General features: G+C 44.5%; 1 protein-coding gene across 1 annotated transcript in view; it reads right to left on the minus strand.

The window, feature by feature from the left end:
* Nucleotides 1-23,595, minus strand: part of RFT1 (RFT1 glycolipid translocator homolog) — a 29,893-nt gene that overhangs the window by 2,402 nt on the left and 3,896 nt on the right. The window contains exons 3-11 of the mRNA XM_079794701.1: nucleotides 22,443-22,559; nucleotides 20,619-20,808; nucleotides 19,938-20,039; nucleotides 15,327-15,464; nucleotides 10,160-10,238; nucleotides 8,282-8,332; nucleotides 7,203-7,333; nucleotides 5,402-5,546; nucleotides 2,446-2,551 (exon numbers count right to left, since the gene is read on the minus strand). Of these exons, the coding sequence (XP_079650827.1) occupies nucleotides 2,446-2,551; nucleotides 5,402-5,546; nucleotides 7,203-7,333; nucleotides 8,282-8,332; nucleotides 10,160-10,238; nucleotides 15,327-15,464; nucleotides 19,938-20,039; nucleotides 20,619-20,808; nucleotides 22,443-22,559 (1,059 nt within the window). The remainder of the gene's footprint in view (nucleotides 1-2,445; nucleotides 2,552-5,401; nucleotides 5,547-7,202; nucleotides 7,334-8,281; nucleotides 8,333-10,159; nucleotides 10,239-15,326; nucleotides 15,465-19,937; nucleotides 20,040-20,618; nucleotides 20,809-22,442; nucleotides 22,560-23,595) is intronic.

Below are 23,595 nucleotides of genomic sequence, written 5' to 3' on the forward strand. Positions count from 1 at the left end.
GTGGGCTCAATCCCCAGTGTGGGGCATGCAGGTGGCAGCCAATCAATGATTCTCTCTCATCATTAAAGTTTCTATTTCTCTCTCCCTCTCCCTTCCTCTCTGAAATCAATAGAAATGTTACATATAAATATATGTTTAGTATTTCAAAATTAAACTTAACTATCTGAAGTAAATACCATGTCAAGACCATTATTTGAAAACTGTTATGTTGTGTTCTAAAAGCAGGCTGGAAAATCAATTTAGTGGGTCATGATATGGCAATTTAAAAATAAAACAACAGCCCCGGCCAATGTTGCTCCATGGTTAAGAGTGTCAGCCTGCTCACCAAAGGGTTTCGGATTCGATTCCCAGTCAAGGACACATACCTGGGTTGCAGGTTCGTTTCACGTGGGAGGCAACCAATCAATGTGTCTCTCACATCGATGTTTCGCTCCTCCTCCTCCTCCCTCCCTCCCTCCCTCCCTCCCACTCTCACTAAAATAGCCAAAGTGAAGTAACGTGCCCATCTCCTTTCTTTTCATTCTGGACCTGCCCTTACAAAAGGCTCTTTTAGAGGTGGTGCCTGCCACTAGTACATGCCTTCCCCAGGCTCTCCACTGCACACCCACCATTGGTGGAGGAAGGAATCTGGGCCTGATTACATACACACACACACACACACACACACACACACACACACACCCCGAGTGGCCAGATTATTATGATCTCTGAACGCATAATAATCTGGCCTCTAATATATATATATTAGAGGCCCAGTGCATGAATTCGTGCATGGGTGGGGTCCGGCCAGCCTGGCCAGGGTGAGGGGACATGGGCGGTTGGCCGGCCTGCCTGCTGGTCAAACTCCTAATCGAGGGGACAATTTGCATATTAGCCTTTTATTATATAAGATATACACTGAGTGGCCAGATTATTATGCGTTAAGAGATCATAATAATCTGGCCACTCAGCGTGTGTGTGTGTGTGTGTGTGTGTGTGTGTGTGTGTGTATATATATATATATATATATATATATATATATATATATATATATATATCTCCATCCTCGGGTGAGGATTAACAACAAAAAATACTAATAAAAATGAAACAATAGAATTACTAGTAAAAACTATCAGCGTGTCCTGTGCATAACTAGCAAACTTACTGCCCCGTGAACGCAGAAAGTTTCAGTCATGGCCACCTGAATATGTATCGGGTCACAGTGCTCAATGTAGTTTCTACTGTGACAGCTGGTTTGGGCCAGCAGTTCCTCGGGCCCCAGCTGTCACTGGAAATCTCCTGGAGCTGTGTAATGGAAGACCCCTTGGCCCAGGCCCCTGCAATTCTAGTTCTGTTGGTCTAGGAGTGGCTAGAACTTCCTAAGGGAACCTGATCAGTCTGGGGACTGCTGCTCCAGACTCAAGTTCTAAACTATGGTGTAGCAAACAAAGTCACAAGCTTCTTTGTGAGACAGTCCAACAGGGGAAGAGAGGCTGCTCTGAACGAGAGGAAGGGCTCCCCAACTCCTTGAACTACACTTTCCCATCCCACCCCCACCACTGGCCTCTGAGGGCTTTCAGCAGCACTCAAGGCAGTTTAGAGGCAGCATGACCCCCCGCCCCGCGAAGGGACCAGGCCTCAGGGGCAAAGGGATAACGAGGGCCCCTCATCCCATTACCTACACCCACCCCTTCTACTCTTTCTCCTTCTTCCTATCACTTTCATCGCTCTCCTCAACCTCATCCTGTAGTGATATCTTAAGATATAGGCTTGCTACTTTTGGTATTTGGACACAAGAGATGAAAGATCCTGGGTTCATTCATGAGCAGTTCATGTCAAAATCACTGAGGAGCTTTTAAACACACACACACACACACACACACACACACACACACACACACACACACACACAGTTAGGAGCCTGCTGATTCTGTAGGTGTGGTAGGAGAGAGAGTGCTGGAAGTAGGTGGGCAGGACTCTGCATTTCTAGCAAGCCCCATGGGGGATTCTGACTCACAACCAGTGTGAAGAACCACTGCTTGAGGTTCCAGGGCAGAGGTTCTGATCTGTTGTCAATGGATGAGAAAAATGGGCAAAAACATGTATGTTCACATGAGCCTTTCTCTGAGAGAAATGTCACAGATCCTGAGATTCTTAAAGACCCACAAATCAGATTCTCAGGGACAGGACTCTGAATCTTGGAGAAGCCCCTTGGTAACCCCGTGGAGCAGTAAGCAAGGAAGTGGAGGAATAGAGCTTGTCTTGTGCACGTCTCTGCAAACCTGGACTAACAGCCCTTCAGGCCCAGATTCCTTCCTCCACCAATGGTGGGTGTGCAGTGGAGAGCCTGGGGGAGGCATGTACTAGTGGCTAGGCGCCACCTCTAAAAGAGCCTTTTGTAAGGGCAGGTCCAGAATGAAAAGAAAGAAAGGCCATGATTAGACATGTGTCTTTAAGGTTACCTACCTGTCGACCTGTTCCTTGCTCATGGCAGCAAATGTGAAACACTCGGTTACTCCATTGATGGCAAGCAGGAGAACGTAGAGACAATAAGTTCGCAGCAAAACAGGACCTGTAAGGAAACAACCCACTGAGCTGCCACAGGCCAAAAGAGAGGCCCACCATTCTCAGTCTGGCGGGGTGGTCAGAGAACACCAGCAGCGGGTCATGAGCCCTGCTGGTATCATCAGGGGCAAATGCATGCTCAAGCCTGTGGTCTTAATGACCTGGAAGGACTCCTAGCATTCCATGGCACTGACTAAAATAAACAGCTAAAAACAAAAGGATACGTATGAATAAATGCATAGATCTCTTGCATAACAGCTAAAAGCTTATCTGGCCAGCAAGCAAATCTCTCTTTTTAAACCAGCACAGAGAGGCCTGCTGGCTGGAGCACTCAGGGCACGAGGGCTGCATTACGAGAACCTCAGTTGGAAAGGTCCTGAAGAAAAGACCTTGGGGAGAACAGGAGCAGCAGGCAGCTTCAGGGAGAGAACACCCACATATCCGCAGGGAGAATCAGAGCCCACAGTGTTATTTTTTTCTATAACAAAGTAATGCAGTTCTATAGCTAACTAACAAGCTTTGAAAAAATCTGCTAACGAAAGATCAGAAGCCTTAAAAATGGGACTGACCCCCACTTTAAGAGGGCCATCATCAAGAGACAGCCAAGCAATTGTTAATAAACTTAACATATGCCCAATCTATGAGCTAGCAATACCACCCCTAGGTATACTTCCCACAAGAGAAAAATCACATGTTCACGAAAACACTTGTACATAAATGCCCTCAGCAGTTTTACATATAACAGCCCAAACCAACATCAATAGGAGAAAGGATAAACTAACTGTGAGCCATCCATTTGCAGTGTTTCCTCTTGGGTTTAGCAAAGGTGTTTTGCATTTCTCAGGTCACTAGACAAGGACCCTGAAGTCAGGAGCAGGGCAAGAAGACAAGGGGAGTGGAGATGAGGGGGAGGGGAAATGAGGGAAGGAAAGCTAGCAGGCACCCAGGTAGACACACTGACCCTACCAGAAGCCACGATGTGCTTCACAGAGGCTAAAGTTTGGTCAAAATGAGAGGCAGCCATAATGCAGAGACAAGGCTAGAAGACCCTGCTGGGACATGACGCTGGTGCAGCCTGGCCAGGCAAGATGACGATGGCCCTGAAGAACTTGGTGGCACCCCATGCCACAGGCTCTTTTCACAGACTAAGAAACCAGACCATTCTCAAGACTCTTCTCTGTGAAGAGATACTGAGAATACCTTTTTGAGTCTAAAGTTATTAATGACTGTGACATAAACCATTAGAGGCATTTTTACCTTAGAAATCAACTAACACTGACCCTTTAAATGGATAAATGTTATTATCAAAGCTCAAACCTGGCACCGGCATCTCACTGGAGTAAAAGGACTACACATTCACAGTCGCTTCTTTATGTATCTTCTGTGATTGATTACTCCACCGGGTGAACATTCCATGGATGGGACGGCCCGCAACTCCTGGGATTACTACATTAAAGGCTGCTCCTAGGTGATCACCTTCCTACAGGGGCAGAGCTGCTGTGAAACAGCTGAGTCCCAGTCTCTGCACAGACTTACTACTGGCTTCCCACTGAGGCCTCCCTGCAGCTGCCTGATAGAAACACACTTCCCCCAGCAGGAGCCCCAGGGAGCTGCACGCCTGGCCCTGGTTTCACAGCAGGAGTTTCTCCAAACTTAATGGCCTTTGTTCTTTTCCTAACACCAAAGTCTGGGCTCATTACACGGAGACTAAAGCTACAGCGGAGACTAAAGCTACAGCGGAGACTAAAACATGCCTGAGAACTTATAAAATGAGATGGGACAGCAGAAAGAAGTCTTCAGGGTCCTTGTCTAGTGACCTGAGGAATGCAAAACACCTTTGCTAAACCCAAGAGGAAACCCTGCAAATGGACTGCCAGCCTGTGCCCAGTGCATTCTGAAAGTGGTGCCGTCTGGGGCCTAGCGAGTGCTTCGAGATGCGAGGTGGCCCGGGCTCCAGGTGTTTCAGAGCTCGACACAGTCAATACTTTCCCCCTTCAAACACCGAGTCGCTGGACTATATGTACAATTTTATTTGCCGAGGTCAATTTTATTCTCTGCAGTGGCTCTGGGTTATCCTTCAAAGGCTTTTATGCACCAGGCCGTGAGATTTATGTTGTATAGACGATCTTCAGTGTGTTCAGTACCAAGTGGAGGTACTGCTCTCTGCCTTCCTCCTTCACCCTCACCGTATAAGGCCCGAGAAATCATTTGGTCTGGCCCTGCCAAGGCAATCGCAGGCGGGACTCAAAACTCAATAAATCTAGGAGCTTTTTTCATAGCAACATAAATTTATATTAAGTGAATCATATCCAAATGGCCCTTGGCAAAGAAAGGTTCCCCACCCCTGCCCTAGAGGGTGCACAAGGAAGCATGTGGCAAACCCAATTTAGGCCTAAGAGGAAAGCCAAGGATTTTTTTTTTCCCCTAAAAATTAATCCTCATCTGAGGATATGTTTATTTATTGGTTTTTAGAGAAAGGAAGGAAGAGGGAGAGAGGGAGAGAAACATCGATCATTGCCTCAGGTACACACCCCGACCTGGGATAGAACCTGTAACCTAGGTATGTGCCCTGAATGGAATTGAACCCGAAACCTCTTGATGTATGGGACCACGCTCCAACCAAGCCACCCCCGTCAGGGCAAGCCAAGGATTCGTAGCAACTTCTTCAAGTGAGGTGGGGGACAGATCCCCTTGGTCTGACCTCCTCTGAGGAGAAGAGTCCCACCCACAGCCCCGCCACCAGCAATTCTCCCGTCATGACACAGATTTCAATGTGTGTGCACAAGCTCTTGGATTTCCTAAGACTCCCTTATTTCTGTTCAGAAATTAGAACACATCTGGCAACTCTTGTGCATACCTGATCCTGAGCTAAGCATGGCCCCTCCGTAGATATCCAAAGCCAGCTGAGAGTAGGCAAAGCCAAAAACAGTGATGGTCAGGCCGGTCAGCAGGGCCAGCTTGAGCAGGGACTCCAAAACCGTGGCGGCCACAGCAACATCCTCCTGGTGCCGGGGAGAGGAAAGGAAGTTGGATGAATCATGAGCTGAAGGAAAACCTCACATCTGGCCTCCCCTGTGCTGTTTCCTGGCCACTCCTTCAGTTGGTGAGGGCATCACTGCTTTCTGCAGCCCGGGCTTGTCTGTCAATCAGCAAAGGAAGGAAAGGACAATGTGTGCCTCCTTCGGGAGTGCAGGGGCGGCTTCGTGTCGAACTCATTAGGATAAATTATGTCACACGCTTCTTAGGAAACACTGTCCCCTCTGATATTTACTCTTAAATGAGATAGCCATGTTTTACATTGCCAGCTAGCTTTGCCTTTGCCAGTGTTCTTCTCCTGACAAACATCTCCAGATCCTGAGGTTCCTGTCAGTGTACTTAGGAAAATATTCATAAATCAAATGGAGAACCAGATTAGCTCATTGTGAGATACTGTGCTTAAACGATATTTTGCAAAATGTCCTCTAAGACATGTAAGAGGTCGGCTTAGCGTGCTTTTCATTCTAAAATAATCCAGACATTTTCAATGGTTTTAGAAAAGGGGAAGTTTATATAACCAAATACTTCTGGATTAAAATCTCTTCTGTATTTACCAATTGGAGTAGGTAGATTCTCACGGTCAGAATGTAGCTCTGGGCACTTCACAGTCCTTAAGAAGCTTAAACAACTGGTGTGGCGAGAGAAACCAAATGACCAGGTCCTTCCCTCCCCAGGTTCTCGGTCAGCCTTGCCCCAGTCTCTGGGTCCCTTGGCTCACCTCTGGGTCTTACACCCAAGACTAGACCAGGGAGGGGGTCTGTGCTGCATTGGGGACAGCCATCAAGAGTTCTGAGAGGGATGGGTCAAGAATAAGGTCACTAAGAGGGACACGAGGTGAAAAGAAAGGGCCAGCCAGTGAGAAAGGGAGAGGCTGTGAAAGACGTGAGCACAGGGTCCTGCCAGCATGCATCCAGAATGGAGAACAAGCATGTCAAACTCGCGGCCCACAACGAATATTTAATAAAAATTTTGTAATTTAATTTTGGCAATATCCTGTTATACATAATTATTGATAACGAACTACAACGTTCACTAGAGACTAGATTACTATAATGGTGTTGCATTCATTTCCCTCACTCGCCTTACGCCCAGGCGCACCATTTCTCTCCACTAATACTAGCAACAAATATTTGAGCAGCCGACTGCCACATCATTAGTCTTGTACTGACTTGTTTGGTGTGCACAATAGGAAATATTTTATTTTCAGAGAACAAGAAAAATAGGCTTATTTTCATTACACTTATTAATTTGTGCAGTTATTCAGTGTCTGATAAGTTAATGTTCAAGAAAAAATATTAAATTTTATTAAAATGTTCTATTATTTTATGTTAATGACTACTCCTTTATTTCAGCCCTTTGTATTCAGCATGTCTCTATCAAAATAAACCTACCTTTCTATGAAAACTGAAGCTTTTGTTTTTTTGCGGCCCACATCAACTTAAACCTTGTTGATTTGGTCCGTGTTAGCCTTTGAGTTTGACAGGCTTGGTGTAGAAAAATGAAATCTAGAAGAACATTTCAGATCAGACAGAAGGGAAACAGGCTGCTCCACATTTTTGTCTATTTATCTTGCAATTAGAGAGAGAGTTCATTTGAGATGGTGACCTAAGAACCAGGACTACCTGCTTCTGAAGTGTGGCCTCCTTCTCCCTCTCCAGCACCTTCGCAAAGAATATATAAAAACTCTCCTCTATTGGCTGGAAAATTAATCTGGCCACAAGGGAGCCAAGATTATTCACTATATCATATACACCTACAAAACAAAAAGAAGAAACAGCAATCCTACTGGGTTTCCTCTGAATTTTCTCAGCACTATTAACTTTTTATCTAATTCAATTTTTAAAATAAAACTTTTTGATATAACTATAGTCACATGTAGTTGTAAAAAATAATAGATCCAGGTACTCTTTGCCCAGTTTCCCTGAAGAGTGACATCTTGCAAAACTCTAGTACAATGTCACAACTAGGACACTGACATTGACAATTAAGATACAGCCCTAGTCAGTTTGGCTCAGTGGATAGAGCATCAGCCTGCAGAATGAAGGGTCCCGGGCTCAATTCTGGTCAAGGGCACGTACCTCGGCTGCAGGCTCAATCTCCAGCCCTGGTCAGAGCATGTGCAGGAAGCAACCAACTGATGTGTCTATCTCACATCGATGTTTTTCTCTCTTTCTCTCCCTCCCTTCCACTCTCTCTAAAAATCAATGGAAAAATATCCTCGGGTGAGGATTAACAACAACAAAAGATACAGAATACTTCCTTCACCAGCACTTTTCTATAAAAGTCATTAATACCACGTGGGTTTTTTCCTATTTTTATTTCCACTACTCCGAGGTTATATTAAAAATATATGTGAAAAAATTATTGAGCCCTAGGTAGCCACACAAACATGGGGTGTATCTTTGTGACTGTGATGATAAGCTGCCTTTTCTCTTCTCTTAGCCTCTCCCCACCCCCAAAATGAGCATCAGAGCTCTGCGGAAAGCAGGGTAAGGTGGGATCTCAACAGAGAGCCTGCCACTGTATGTATGTATAAAGGCCTACAATTTTCAATCTTCAGGACTCATGTTTTTATAATCTTCCTTTTATATAATTCCTAGGTTCATTTTCATTAATCATATCAAAGTGCAGAGAAAAATATTAGGAAGTATCTACTAACAGTATTCCCCTTTAATTAAAACACTACAGAATTTCATCTTACCCTGATCGCCAAAATTTAACACGTTCAAAAATGTCATCACATATCGTTCCCCTGCAAATAGAAAAGCAAAATAATTAGCATTTCGATTGTACAGTATTTCCTTGTTTCCTTTTCTCTTATCATCTATCAACTTTTCATGTTGGCAAATATCTGAAAGGAGAAAAATTAGATAATTAAAGAAATATTCCTTGTCCTAATGTAGATTTCAAATAATCTCAAAATTGTAGCATTTTAGAAAGTGCTGGGGGATTTATTGACAGCAAATCTCCAAACCAGTTAAAAACCAAATAAAACAAAATCAATAAAACTAGTCTTATAAGTTGTTTTTAAGTACAGGGAGTTTACTAAAATCTATAATAATAAAAGCGTAATGTGCTAATTAGACTGGGCGTCCTTCCGGATGAAGCCGGGGCTTCGAGGGAAGCCCAGGTCCCAGGTGCCTGCAGACGGCCAGAGGGAAGCAAGCTTGGATCCCAGGTGCCAGAAGGAAGCTGGTGCCAGCAGCCGGGGGAAGGAAGGCCTACTCTTGCACGACTTTCGGGCATCAGGCCTCTAGTATTAATAATGAAAGTAATTGTCCCAAGTTTTAAGGGAGATCAGATAACGTGAGTGTGAATTCTGTAAAACGAAAGGTCCATGGTTATGTCCACAGACTCATTAAAAGTTTCCTCTCCAAGTGGAGAGGGCTCCATGGAGGCTGGCAAGGCTCTGGAGCCCACGCTCATGATTCAAATCTAAGTCTGATGCCTTCCAGGAGAAGACATGGGCGAAGAGCTCTACTCCCCCCTCCCCCATTTTCATATTATCTGTGAATGGAAAGCACTGACCATTATGGCGATAAAACACTGAGGAATGCCCATGGCCCTACAGAGCAAATTCTCACCTCCTAGCAACTTGCTAAAAAAAAAAAAAAGGCAGTATTAGGAGACTAGAAGCAGTGGTCTCTCAAGTCTCTCTGGCCCTTGCCTCCCTACAATCTCCCAGCCACTGCCCTGAGCAGGGACCTCCGTGGTCCTCCCAGGCACTGCCCAATGCCTGAATTCACCCCCATCCACATCTCTGCACTACTCCAACCCATCCTCAGCACAGTTCCAGCTTTTGCAAATCTAGTTCTTCAGTCAATCCCTGCTTTCACACCTTTAAATGGCCTCTTAATGTTTGCAAAAAGTCCGGGCTCCTTAATTCTGCATTTGGAGCCTTTTATAAACTACCCGCAAGCTATATTTTTGGCCTCCCTTCACCAACCTCATCCCTACCTCCCACCATCAAACCATCATCCTCAGCTACATCTTCTCAGGCTTTAGCCTCTCCAGCTGCTCTGACTCAGGCTGGCTCTTGGCATTCTCACCACCTAGGATGGCATTTCTTGTGTTCTGCCACAACGGGCCTCTCCCTCCTGTTCTCTGTAAGCTCCCTGAGGGCAGGAGCCATGTCTCGGTCATCTCCATGTCCCTGGCTTCCTAGAAGAGGGCCAGGAAGTGAGAGGACACTCAAGAGATGTCTAGCGAATGAGCTCACGTTTCCAAGTACAATCCTCACAGCTCTGACTCAGTTACTAGTAACCACACAAATGTGCATCTTTGATGAGAGAATGAGCTCCTTGAGCTCGTGGCCTGCTCCTCATCCATCTGTGTATTCTCAGCACCTGGCACGCAGTGTTCAGGAAGTGTGGGGGCAGAAGGTAAGAGCATACACATTTTTGCTATTACAATGAATGATTTCAACTTTCTCAGAGCTGTAGTTTTGAGATAAAAAGAATCTGGGAGCCGAAACCGGTTTGGCTCAGTGGATAGAGCGTGGAGGACAGCAGGTGGTTGGGATGGGATCCCCTTGCTTATACTATGGCTTCCTAACCGCTCAGGATAACCTTTTACTTACCTTCTGTCAAAATCTGTTTCAAGAAAGACTGTTTGAAAAAACTCCAAGTCAATTTAGCCTCTTTCCAATTTACAAAAGCCTAAAAGAGAAAACAAGCAAACAAAAATATCCCAGGCACTGCAACTCTGAGAGTACATGAATGCTACAGGAGAGGCAAATTCATTTGGTCCCTAAATCCCAACTTAGATAGTCCCCACTGCTTTTTCATTTAATGCTAAGCACACAGAGACATCCAACAAATATTGGCAATGAATTTACATTCCTACACACGAAGACAAAATCTCTAGGTAGAACAGTCCCCCTGCCGCCACATACCTGTCAGGGGCCTGCCCAGGATTCATGCACAAAGGCCAGGCCCGCTCCACCTCTCCAGAAGGTTAGCTTTACTAGTAGCTACAGAAGTTAACGCAAGGGCAAGCTTGGAACCTGTCCCAGTCACATGGGCTCCTCCTCTCGGCCCAAAGCCCACCTGTATAGAGCAACGCTACCCAGTAGAAATATAATGCAGGCCACATACATAATTTTAAATTTTCTAGCAGCCACAGTGAACAGTAAAAAGAAGCAAGTTAATTTTATATATAATAAATTAATTTAAATATATTTAACCCAAAATATCATCATTTCATCATGTAAAAAAATATTGGAGGCATTTCACATTATTTTTTGTACTAAGTTTGAAACCCAGTGTGTATTTTGCACTTACAGCTCACCTCAATTCCAAATGCTCCATAGCCACACGTGGTGGTGTTTACCACTTAGCACAGGGTAAGTCTGGAGTACCCCTTGAAAAAGGGGTCATTTCCAGTCCACAAATCTCCTCACCCCTTGGTTTCAGCCTTTCTTCCAGGCACTGAAAGGGCAGGCCTGACCCTCCCCAAACTACACTTCCTTCATGGCACCTCTGGACCTGGAGCAGATGCCAGGGGCAGCTCTAGTTCAGGAGTAAATCTTCCCCAGTGAGAAGGAAACTGGGTCTCTCCTTTCCCCAGAACAAAGAGCGCCAGACTCCCTACCACCACCAGGGGGCACTGTGGGCCACGGCATGTTTGGGGCACTGATCCTGCTCTAGGAGCCTTGGGCAGGACACCTCTCTCACATTCCCCATGCTATGTGATCCTCTGGGGGGCTCTCCCCAGCACTACCTGTGCTCTTTACAGGAAACAAACAGTTACAGCTGGCCCACGAGGCTCTTCTGAAGCCTACTTGCTGGTAGATTGTGAATGGGAAGATGGCTGAGTTATTTTAAAAATTTATTTAGGAGAGTGAAACCATGACTCTCTATATGATACCTCATACTTGAGCATTTCTTTCTCCCAATGCCTTCAATTTAAACAGACCCATGCCCCAGCGAGTGGCTCAGTTCAGGGTACTTGCAGGAGGCAACCAATCGATGTTTCTCCCACATCGATGTTTCTCTCCCTCTCTCTTCCTTCCTCTCTCTCTCTAAAAAAAAAAAAAATCAATGAGAACATGTCCTTGGATGAGGATTAAAAAAATAAAACAAATAAATAAATTAACCCATGATTTGGAAGGAATGGCTATACTGCTTACTATGTCCAAAATGCTCATTAAGAACAAAGAGGCAGGAAATCTGATTAGGTTTCTTCTCAGAGGTGTCTGCTAAGCAATAGAAAAGAAGTGCATTCTTTGGGCTTTTTAGCATTCTGTTCAGAATGGATTCGTCACGTGGGATGGTCAAAAGAGGCCTATTTCACAAGAGGTAAGTTGGTACTGCTGAGCTGGTCTACAGGCTGTGAATTTCCCTGCAGCCTCCAGACCAACAAGCCAGTCCACTGCCTCACTGCACTGATGGAGAAACTGAAGCGTGGATGGTGAAACGTGATGGGCAGTACCTCCAGGGAAGGTCTGAGACCAGAACTCTGGGGCTCACTCTGCTTTAATCTGAGTCACTCACCTCTGCCCACCCATGTGTCAAGGCCCAGATCAAAAGCAGCTTTCTCCATGAAGCCTTCCTCAATGCTCCCAGATGGAATTTATCAGTTCTTCTCTGGGCCTCTATTTTGTTAACACCAGACGAACACACACACATACACACACACACACACACACACACACACACACACACACACACACTGTCTGCCTTGCAGTGCAGTTAGCTGAGTACTCATCTTAACTCCCCACCACAATGCAAGTTCTGAAGGCAGGAACCCTACTCAGGGCACCTAGTACAGTGATTAACACAGAATACTGCTAGATACATGCTTGCTGTGTTAAATTCCTCAGCTTTACTTAAATATTAGCAGACCTCCCATATTAAATCACTCAGAAGTGTGGAGAATATAAAAGATATATATGGGCAGTCATTATTTGAGGATCATAATTTAAGTCTTAGTAAGTACCTTTAAAAAGATGGAGTTCTATAAGAATTGGAAAGAAATTTCCCAACGTGGTCAAATTGAGTTTGACCAGTTTCATAGGAGGGAGCCCACAAGTGAGAAAGCTGCTCCGGAGAGTCAAGTTAGGCATATTGCCAGTGGTAATGTCATCCACTGAATTAAAAATTCATCTTCTTTCTCATCTCTTAGAAAAAAAAAAAACTTGAATACTGAATCCTTTTACCTGGAACTTCCAAATCTTTAAGTAAATAAATAACTAATTGGGGCAGTAAGCCATTTCTTTTGCAAAACTACATAGCGTAGAAGTTAACACACAGACTAAAGTTAGTCCACATACAGAAGTTGGAGAGAAGTGGGTCCAAAACCAGCTGTGTGATTTTGGTTAGTCACTTAACTTCTCTGAACCTGTTTTCTCATCTGTAAAATGGAAGCAATAGAATGTATTTCATAGGGCACTATGAGGATTAAAGACAGCCATGTAAAGTGCTTAGCACAGTGCCAGGCACATGCAGTCAATGGCACTTATATCTGGCTCTTTGCCAAAGTTCAAATATTTTCACAGAACTCTAAGTCTTCAGAGGGGCCTCACAGTTCATGCAGCCCAACAACCTCACCTTTAACATGAGGACTCGAGGTCTGCAGAGTCCTGCAGGCTTCACCTCTGCAGGTACTGCCTCCCAAATGCACAGGAAGCCTCTGAGGCCCAGTAATCACCTCCCTCTATGTCTGCATCCCGGCCAGCAGCCAGCACGGGGCTGTGCTGTTTGTCAGCAAGAACAGAGCCACAGTGTATGACAGGTACACACAACCTTCTCGTGGCCGAGGCTCTGTCCCAGCAGTACGAGCGTGGGTACTATAGGAACAGACTGCAGATAACACCGCTGAGCTCTCACACCAGTGCCACCGTGTTTGCCGTGCGAGGTCTTTCAGTGGAGCTAGTTCTGCTCTCAGGACAGCAGTGTGATGGTGATGATGGTATCAGCTGTCACTTTGGTCACCCAGCTGGGCCAGGCCAGGTTAAACACCTTACATGCCCATCTCATCCGACTCCCACAACCACGTTAGGAGGGATGGACTCTTATTGCCATTTGACAGCTAAGGAAATGAAACTTGGAGTTCTGAGCCCATCACAGGGTTAGTTACACACTGGACAGATTCCTCTCATTACCCTCTCCTGTCTGTATTAATGGTCCAAGTGCTCCTTTCCAAAATACTGCCGGGGCAGGGGCTGGCCCAGTGGTTCAGCTGGCCAGGCCGGGACAGGTGGGCCCCCGGGAGCGTCAGGGAGGGACTTTCCTGCATGCTCAGTCCTGCTGAGGCAGATGGCAGAAGCTCCAGACAGAGAGGAGCCATCTCAAGTCCTAAGCTCTATGCCTGCAGATGAGGCACTGTGGTATTCCCAAATTATCACGTTGATTTAGATTAAAGGTAAGATCAGAATGGAGAACTCTTATCTAGCAAATCAGAACATATCTGGCTTTGGTACATAAATGTGGCTTTTCTTGAAAAGTTGTAGAGCAAGATTCCGTAAGTTCTGAGACTAAAGTCCCAAATATTTTACAGCTTTTTAAAGTAGCCCAGCTGGTGTGGCTCAGTGGTTGAGCATTGACCTATGAACCAAAAGATCACAGTTCGATTCCCGTCAGGGCACATATGCTGGTTGTGGGCTGATCCTGCAGGAGGCAGCTAATCAATGATTCTCTCTCATCATTGATGTTTCTATCTCTCTCCCCCTTCTTCTTTGAAGTCAATAAAAATATTAAAAAATAATAATAAAGTAATCACAAAAGAGGAGAAGGAGTAGGAAAGATTATGCTTGGCTCCCACACATTAGCATCCTCAGAGGATTACACGGGAAAGTGGATCACCTGAGAGAGGCCTGACACTAGCTGAGGGACTATGCAAGGGTTGTCCCTGCTTTGTCAGCACTCCGGAATGTCTGTGCCAGAGGCCAATTCTGGGGGAAACCAAGGGACAGCAGGACAGAGAGTGGAACACAGTGGTTATAGCCTGTGGTCTGCTGGGATCCAAGCTACTCCAGGCTACTGTCCTCACTCTGACCTTCACCTTGGGCAGGTATTTAGTCACTAAGCCTCAGTTCCTCAACCATAAAATATGAACAACAGTGTCAGCCTCACAGAGTTATTACACATAAAGGCATGTAGAGTACTCGGCATAGGACCTAGCATATGGGTTCTCAACTGGGGATAATTTTTGTCTCCGAGGGGACATTTGGCAGTGTCTGGGAATATCTGGCAGTGTCTGTGGTTGTTATAACTGGGTGGTGGTAGCTACTAGCATCTAGTGGGTAAAAACTGAGAATGTGCCTGGCCAGTGCTTGAGTGTCAATCTATGAACCAGGAGGTTACTGTTCCATTCCTAGTCAGGGCACATGCCTGGGTTGCTGGCTCAATTCCCAGTTGGGCGGGGGTGGGGGAGGAGTGCAGGAGGCAGCCAATTGATGATTCTCTCTCATTATTGATGTTTCTATCTCTCTCTCCCTCTCCCTTCCTCTCTGAATAAATAAAATTAAAATAATAAATAAATAAAATTAAAAATAAATCAAGAATGCTGTTCAGCATCCCACAATGCAGAGGACAGCTCCTAAACAAAGAATTATCCAGCCCAAAATGTCAATACTGCCAAGATTTAGAATCCCTGGCTGAGCACACAGCAAGCACTCAAAAGATATGAGCTATTAAATTATCTTTACTATTCTAACAATAATAAACAATTAAGTTATAGTTTCTATCCCTCAAGGATAACCAGCATCTGTGATTAAAATGATGAGACAAAAATACGTTACTTACTCTACTTCTCAGAATACTGGGTAGCAGATCTGTCATTCTGGAGACAGGAAGAGTTTGTTGCTTGGTTGATTTTGGGAAACCCAGTAACTTTTTGAAATAAGTAACATAGCAAAGCACCAGAACTGTAGTATAGAAAAGCTGGGGGGAAAAGAAAATAATGTGTTTAAATCGCACTGTTTAATATAGGCCTAATTAAGATACGCCTATAAATTTGACCTCAAAGGTCAATCAAGAAACAGAACAGTCTTAATTAACTGCACCTTCTGGTCTACCCGCTGAGACCCAGCAGCAGCGGCATCACCGGGGAAAGTGTTCCACGCACTTCACCTGACTGGGCAAGCAGAACACAACTTCCAGACAGACATCCACTGGTGCCAACTGCCACACTAATGTCAGATAAATTCTCGAAGGGTTTGCATTTGGCCAAAAAGCGGCTCTCCCGCCTGACAGCACACTGTGAGGATCCATGTGTCCTGTCTGGGCACATCCAGGGACCTGCCATCATCTAGAACCCCGGAACCCTGTGACATTATGGTTACAAGGCAGAACTGAGCTGCTGGGTCCCCCCTCTCTGCCCAGTGCATGGGCAGGGCAAGAGCTGCTAGAGGATGGGGAGGGAAAGGTGGGATGGTAAGAGAGCCCACACACCTGGGACAAAGGATGGCTTTTGGCCAGGAGCAGCAGCCTGGGGTTTTATTTGCAGATTGGGGAGGAATATTCAAAGTGGCCCCTTTCGCAAGCTCCCTTCTCCCTTCTTTCCCCCTGAAAACAGCTCAAGAAAAAATGGGGCCTCCAGGCCCCCTTTCAATCTGGAAACACTTGTATGAAAAGCACAGAGCAAGGACAAAGAGGAGTTTTCGGTTAGCAGGTTCAGCCTCCTCTGCTATCCACGCCTATCCCATCCATGCCTGAGAACACAGCCCACCATCCACTACCTTTTTTTTTTCTTTTCTTTTTTTCAGTTTTATTGAGAAATAATGGACATACATCACTGTATAAGTTTAAGTCTTACAGCATGATGGTTTGATTTACACATATTGTGAAATTATTACCACAATAGGTCCAGCTAGCATCCACCTTTTCATATAGACACAATAAAAAGAAAAGGAAAAAAATTTCTCCTTGTGATGGGAACTCAGAATTTACTCTCTTAATAACTTTCCTATATATCAGACAGCAGTGTTAGCTATAGTCACCATGTTGGACATTACAGATAACTGGAAGTTTGTACCCTTTGACCACCTTCCTCCAATTGCCCCATCCTTCTTCTTTCATGCTGCAAGCCAGCCTAAGACACAGCAGCACTGCTGTGCGCCACACCCCCTGCTGCCAACATCCTCTGATAAGTACCTTTTTTCCAGCTCCCTTCCCCGCCTCGCTCCACCTTCCCACTGAGCAAGGCTGGGGAAACAATAACAACCTGTGGCAGGTCTTCGTGCAGCGTATCCTAACTCATGATCCCTCCCCTTTATTTCTATTGAGGAAAATTCACGTAACATAACACTGACTGTTTTAACCATTTTAAAGCATACAATTCAGTGGCTTTTAGTACATTCACAGTATTGTATAACCACCATCACTATCTAACTCCAAAAGGAAATTCTGTACCCATTAAGCAGTCACTCTCCATTTCCCCCAGCCCCTGGCAGCCACTAATCTGCTTTGCCTCTGGACTTGCCTATTCTGAGTATTATATATGAATGGCCTTCTGTGTCTGGCTTCTTTCGCTTAGGATAATGTTTTGAAAGTTCATCGTGTGTTTTATTTTTATGGCTGGACAATATTTTATTGTATGGATACACCACATTTTGCTTACCCATTCATCAGTTGGGCATTTTGGGTGTTTCCACCTTACAGCTATTGGGAATAGTGTTGCTGTCAACATCCATGTACTAATTGTTTGTACACCTGTTTTTAAATCTTTGGGGTATAAACCTAGAAGTGGAATTGATGGGTCTTTTGGTAGTTCTACATTTAACTTTTTAAAAATATATTTTTTATTGATTTCAGAGCAGAAGGGAGAGGGTAAGAGAGATAGAAACATCAATTATGAGAAAGAGTCATTGATCAGCTGTCTCCTGCATAACCCACACTAGGGATTGAGCCCCCTCCAACCCGGGCATGTGCCCTGACCAGGAATCAAACCATGACCTCCTGGTTCATAGGTCGACATTCAATCACTGAGCCGTGCAGGCCAAGCTACACTTAACTTTTTGAGGAATTGCCAAACTGCTTTACACAACGGCTGCACCATTTTACTTTACCACCAGCAACTTATGGGAATTCCAATTTCTTCATATCCTCACCAACACTTGCTATTTTCTGTATTCTTTTGATAATAGCCATCATAATGGGTATAAAGTGATATCTCATTGTGGTTTTGATTTACATTTGCCTAATGACTAATGATGTTGTACGTTTTCTCATGGGCTTTTGGCCATTTATTTGTCTATCTTCTTCGGTGAAATGTCTACTCAAGTCCTTTACCACTTTTGGTGGTTTGTTTATTTGTTGTTGAGCTATAAGAATTCTTTATATATTCTAAAGTAACCCTATTATTTGACATTTGATGTCATGGGGTGAGGGGTTATTTGAGGAGGAACCTGGAAGTGGGATGGACGGAATCCCAGGGTGTTGGTGTGGCTTGCCTGCTGATATGAGCAGCTGTTGGTTCTTAAGACTTCTGACACATAAATTGACAGAGAATGTGCCAGTGAAGAACTCTCGGAAGTCTCTGATAAGGAAGCAAATAAATTCAGAACTGGCCTTGCTGACTATGGCCTACATATGACATATCCTGGGAGGGAGCTCTGATCATCGGAAAGTTACAACGTAAGTGCCTTTCCCAAGAAGAGGTAACCAATAACTGGGTGTCTGTGTGGCCCTCCTGTCCTATTAGGGAGAGTGCATCAAAAAGTATGAGGGCCCAGCTGATGTACCTCAGTGGTTGAGCGTCGACTCATGAACCAAGAAGTCACCCGTTCAATTTCTGGTCAGGGCACATGCCCAGGTTATGGGCTCGATCCCCAGTGGTGGAGCATGAAGGAGGGTCTTTCTTTCATCTATGTTTCTATCTCTCTCTAAAAATAAAAAACATTTAAAAAAAATAAATTAAAATTTTAAAAAAGTATGATGAATGCTGAGACTATAGTTCTGGAGCTAATAAAATAAGGGAAAAATAATCACAAATAACTTGTCTAAAATATGCAATTGTTTGCAAACTGCTTTTAGGTGGCAATTCTCATTCTTTTTTAATTTTACTTTATTTTATAATTCTTTATTGTTCAAAGTATTATATATGTCCCCTTTTTCCCCCCATTGACCCCCTCCAGCCCGCCCCCCTCCTGCCCCACCCCAGGCCTTCAGCATCCTATTGTCTGTGTCCCATGGGTTATACATCTATGCATACAAGGTTTTTTGTTGTTACTTCCCCCCCACCCTCCCTCCCCCCCCAATTCTCATTCTTATTCTATTAATTTTAAATCTAGTTCTTCTATGTTGCACAAAAATATTTGTAGTTTTTGTCTAGAACATGGAAAAGGTTTTTACATAAATCATTACTAAAAATTTTAACTTACCTTCCTATACATTAAGAAAATACTACAAACTGCTTTGCACTATAAGATGTTCTGGTAACTATCTGATCTTAGGTTTCATTTTTTAAATTGGCACTTGTACTCTCTTATATTTTACTAGAACTAGAAATATAAACTAGAACTAGGAAAGATAAAATGGAAATGAAACCCAAACTACCAAAACTGAAAATGAATCTACTAAGACTTGGTTCATGCCCTCTGAATTACGTTTGTTTTTTTTAAATATGTTTTTATTGATTTTTATTTTTTATTTTTAGAGAGAGAGGAAGGGAGAGGGAGAGATAGAAACATCAATGAGAGAGAAACATCAACATCGATTGGCTACCTCCTCACACCTGGGTAATGTGTCCTGACCGGGAATCAAACCCGTGACCCTTTGGTACATGGGACAACACTCTAACCAACTGAGCCACATGGCCAGGGTGGAGATTTTAATCTAAGTTTAAAACAAAATGTGGCTCAGTTGGTTGGAGTGTTATCCAGTGTACCAGAAGGTTGCAGGTTTTATTCCAATCCATGTATCTCTCTCACATTGATGCTTCTCTCTCTCTCTCTCTCTCTCTCTCCTTCTCTCTCCCCCCCCCCTTCCCCTGCCTTCCTCCCCTCTTTAAAAGTTAAACCTACAAAAAAAAAAACAGGATTGGCAGAGTTTCCTCCTAATATAAAAACAATTGATTGAAATCCAATCAACGTAACACGCATGCAATTTGATTCCCACCTCATCCCCATACAGCTGTTTTTATCCTCCATAAGACAGACAGACAATCAGAGATCAGTTTGATTTGGGCTTGCTGACAGAATGTCTACAGGAGATTTTATGTTCGACAATGAGGCCTCGTGGGTCAGTGCATGGCACAGAGAAACATGGCAGCAGAGGAGCAATGTCAAGACCATCAGAGCTTCTAGCCTTCCTCACATGCATAAATATTCAAATTAAGCCACGTAGTAATGGGAACAAGAAGAAAAACTCAGATGGAAAAACAGATATACACAAGTGAAAGGCTGTAACTATTACCTGGGCCAAAGAGAAAATGTACAGTCCCCAGTGAGGCAACCACAGCACGAGAAAAGCTGTCAATACACTCTTGAGGATTACCGACAGGCTCTCAGCAATCACCTGCAAACATGTGGTAAAGAGTGTTACTTCATACATTATTAAAAACTATTTTAAAAGACGCAAAGAAATGACAAACAGAAAATCTGGGCCAGCGGTTGCCCTGGCAGTGGGGCTGAGGCATGTGGCTGGACATAATTTTGGTAATGTCCTACTTGCATTGGTGGCAGGTTCAGGGATCTCCAGTATGTTACAATGCTTTAAGATTTACATGTATGTTATAGACATTCTTTTGTACATATCAAGTTATACATTTTAAAAGATAAAGAGAAAAGTTAATATTAGTATACAACTAAAAATATAATTAACTGAAAAACCTTTAGAGTCCTCTTAAATTCTTATCTAAACTAATACCTTCCCTATTAATAAACCTGTTTTTTCATTTAATAGCATAGTAGAAGTAAACTTTAGCTCAGCCTACCTGCCAAATTTCAAGTGAATGAACTAAATTTATAATATTACCTTTTGAGATGCAAGTCTGAAAAATACCATTCTCTACTATAAAGGTATTTTTAAAAAAAAACAAAAACATTCTTTCCCTTATTCTTTGCATTTCCCATTCACAGCAGAAGGCATACTGACCTTGAGTTTGACAAACATATGTGCTTGTGCCAAGACCCAGAAGGGCTCTCCCAGAAGTTCCACCACAGCTGAGAGACCAAACAACACCACTCCAGTTCCATAGTGGGGGACGACATTAGGATCAGGCACTTCAAGCAACCGTAACCAGACCCAGCCCAGGAACAAGGACCAAAACACACCCAGAGGGACTCTAAAAATGGGGGGAAATGTTTTTTAATATGCTAAGCATAAAAATATAAATATATTTTACAATAGTGATACTGTCCTGGTTGGTGTTCTCAGTGGTTAGAGCATCGGCCCAAGCACCAAAGGGTCTCAGGTTTGATTCCAGGTCAAGGGCACATACCTGGATTGCAGGTTCAATCCCCGACCCGTCAGGGCGCATGAAGGAGGCAACCAATTGATGTTTCTCTCTCTCTCCTCCCCCTCTTCCACTCTATCAATGGAAAAAAATATCTTCACGTGAGGATTAACAAACAAACAAACAAAAACAGTAGCACTGAACAGAAAAGAAATATAGTTATAAGCATAAAAATAGCTAATTCTTATTAAGACACTTATTACATGCCAGGTACTATGATTCACCCCCTTTGTCTCACTGATACCTCACAGTGATCCTGTCATTATCGCTCTCTCGCTTTTTTTTTTTTTTCTCTCGCTTTTTAAAAAAATATATTTTATTGATTTTTTTTTTTTTACAGAGAGGAAGGGAGAGGGATAGAGAGTTAGAAACATTGATGGATGAGAGAGAAACATCGATCAGCTGCCTCCGGCACACCCCCTACTGGGGATGTGCCTGCAACCAAGGTACATGCCCTTGACCGGAATCGAACCTGGGACCCTTCAGTCTGCAGGCCGACGCTCTGTCCACTGAGCCAAACGGGTTAGGGCCTGTCATTATCTTTCTTAAATAATGAGACAACTAAGGTGGACAGGCACTGGTAATTTGGCCAAAGTTATGAACAGCTAGTGAAGGGCAGAAGCAGGGCCCAATTCTGATCTGTCTAATGCCAGGCTACAGTCCTGTCCATTCTGTCCATTGTGTTACACTGACTCAAAAAGCAAAATTCCCCCGAAGTGTGTGCCTGTTGTTTCTACCTAGAGTGGCTGAAAGACAGTATACGGCTGGTACTTACACCCAAACGACCACTAGTGCAGTGCACAGTATCCCTTCCCGTGGGTACCACCGAGCACTTACATCTGACTGGGTAGTTAGGTCATTCGCTAATAAAATGAAAACCTACCAGCCCTTATGATAGTCACTTCCATGAGGCAGCAGGAGTTACGCAAGAGCAGCATTGGGAAACAACCTCAACCACCAGCCCTCCCTGCAGGGATTTAACTGCAGAAAAGCTATTACCATTGTTAGCTAATGTACTTGATCTCCAAGAATATTCTAAAAGGCTCAGAACTGGAATCAACATAACAAAATTGAAGAAAGATATAATGAAACTCCTAAAAGGCTTTCAAAAAATACTAAGACTAAGTGGTTGTTAAAAGCTCAGAAAATACCACAAGGGGAAAAGATTAGGAATAAAAAAGATGGCCCAGGCGCAGGGGGGCCCAGATTGGGGATCAGGAACAGCAGAAACGGCCTCCAGAAAGGGCAGAGCCAGGGCTGGAAATCTGGCCCAGAAGCCCCCACCTGGAGCCTCCTCCTGGCTCCGGGCCACCAGAAAGAAAACAGCAGATTCCAAGTGCCCAGAAACCCACTGCAAAACCAAGGCTGTAGGCTGTTTAACCGTTCAACTATTGCTGTTTAACTTGTAATATTTGTTACCTTTGCCTTTGAAACTGTCTCCTGACAAGCAAAGCACAACTCACGTTAGCCACAGGAGGTTGATGGTCTGGCCCCAGTCTCGCTGGGTGCTCCCACTCAGACATGCTCTCCGGAAGGCCTCTCTGGCCAGGAAGATGGTGGTCGAGTAAAGCAGCGTTAGCCTGTAAAGGGAAAGCAGATATTAATAAGGTCTCTAGTTTTTTTATAGAAAGAATTTCTGAGACTTTACCAGCAACTGGGATGAAAAAAGTCTTGGTCATAAATCACCGGTGGTGATGTGGAAGACAGTTTTCACAGGACTTCTCACTGTCTAATCCACTCAAACAACCAAGTTAGGATCTAATTCCGAACACCCGCATGTGTGCCTGCAAGGTTATGCCTGGGATAGAAACTGCCCCAGTGGCCTCCAAAGCCTGCAGGCTTTGTGGCTATAAGCAGAGGTGTGGCTCTGACCATAAGGAAAAGGACAAGATATGACCCCACCCAGCAAGGGGACCTCTTGGTCACTCTGAGACTGGGGACCCAACGGCCCTTGTGGGAGAAGCTGAGGCTCTACTGAGTGGAGGCTCTGGCCAAGAATCTCAGGACAGGCAAAGAGGCTGGCAGCCACGACAGAGGCCACTGCAACCCAGGTTAGCAAGCTTGCCTGTGTACCTCCTAGGCTGGCAGCACCAAGGTGGACCCTCCTGCACCTTAGTGAGGAGTAGCTGAGGTTTCCCTTCCTCAGCAGGCCGTGGCCCAGATGAAGCCTGAGGGGATGGCCCAGGGTTTCGGTTTCTGAGCTTGTCCAAGGATCATCCTGCTCCCCAGTGCTTCTGTCCAACACTGCGAATGAGGAGGCGGAGACAACCATACGTTAAGCAGGGGGCAGGCCAGACAAGGGCTATCCAAGCAGGGACCTGCCAATCTGGAGGAGAATAGACGGGGAGAGGCCCAAACTGCTTTCAAGTCTGAGTACCTAAGAGGATTTGGTCTTTTCCTTCCTGCTTTTAAAACAGTACTTCTCAAAGCATGGTCCCTGCTTCCAAAATCACCTGAGGAGCTTGTTGAAATGCAGATTCCTGGGCCCTCCTCAGCCCTACCTAGTGCAAAGCTTCCCAGGTAATTAGTTTGCCTGTCATTGCTTGAGAACCTTCACTAAGCCTCGAGGACAGAGCCAAGAGCATACGTTTGGTAGATATTAGATGTGAAACACTG

Source organism: Cnephaeus nilssonii (assembly GCF_951640355.1).
Source record: "Cnephaeus nilssonii genome assembly, chromosome: 17".
In the NCBI taxonomy this organism is placed as follows: domain Eukaryota; kingdom Metazoa; phylum Chordata; class Mammalia; order Chiroptera; family Vespertilionidae; genus Cnephaeus; species Cnephaeus nilssonii.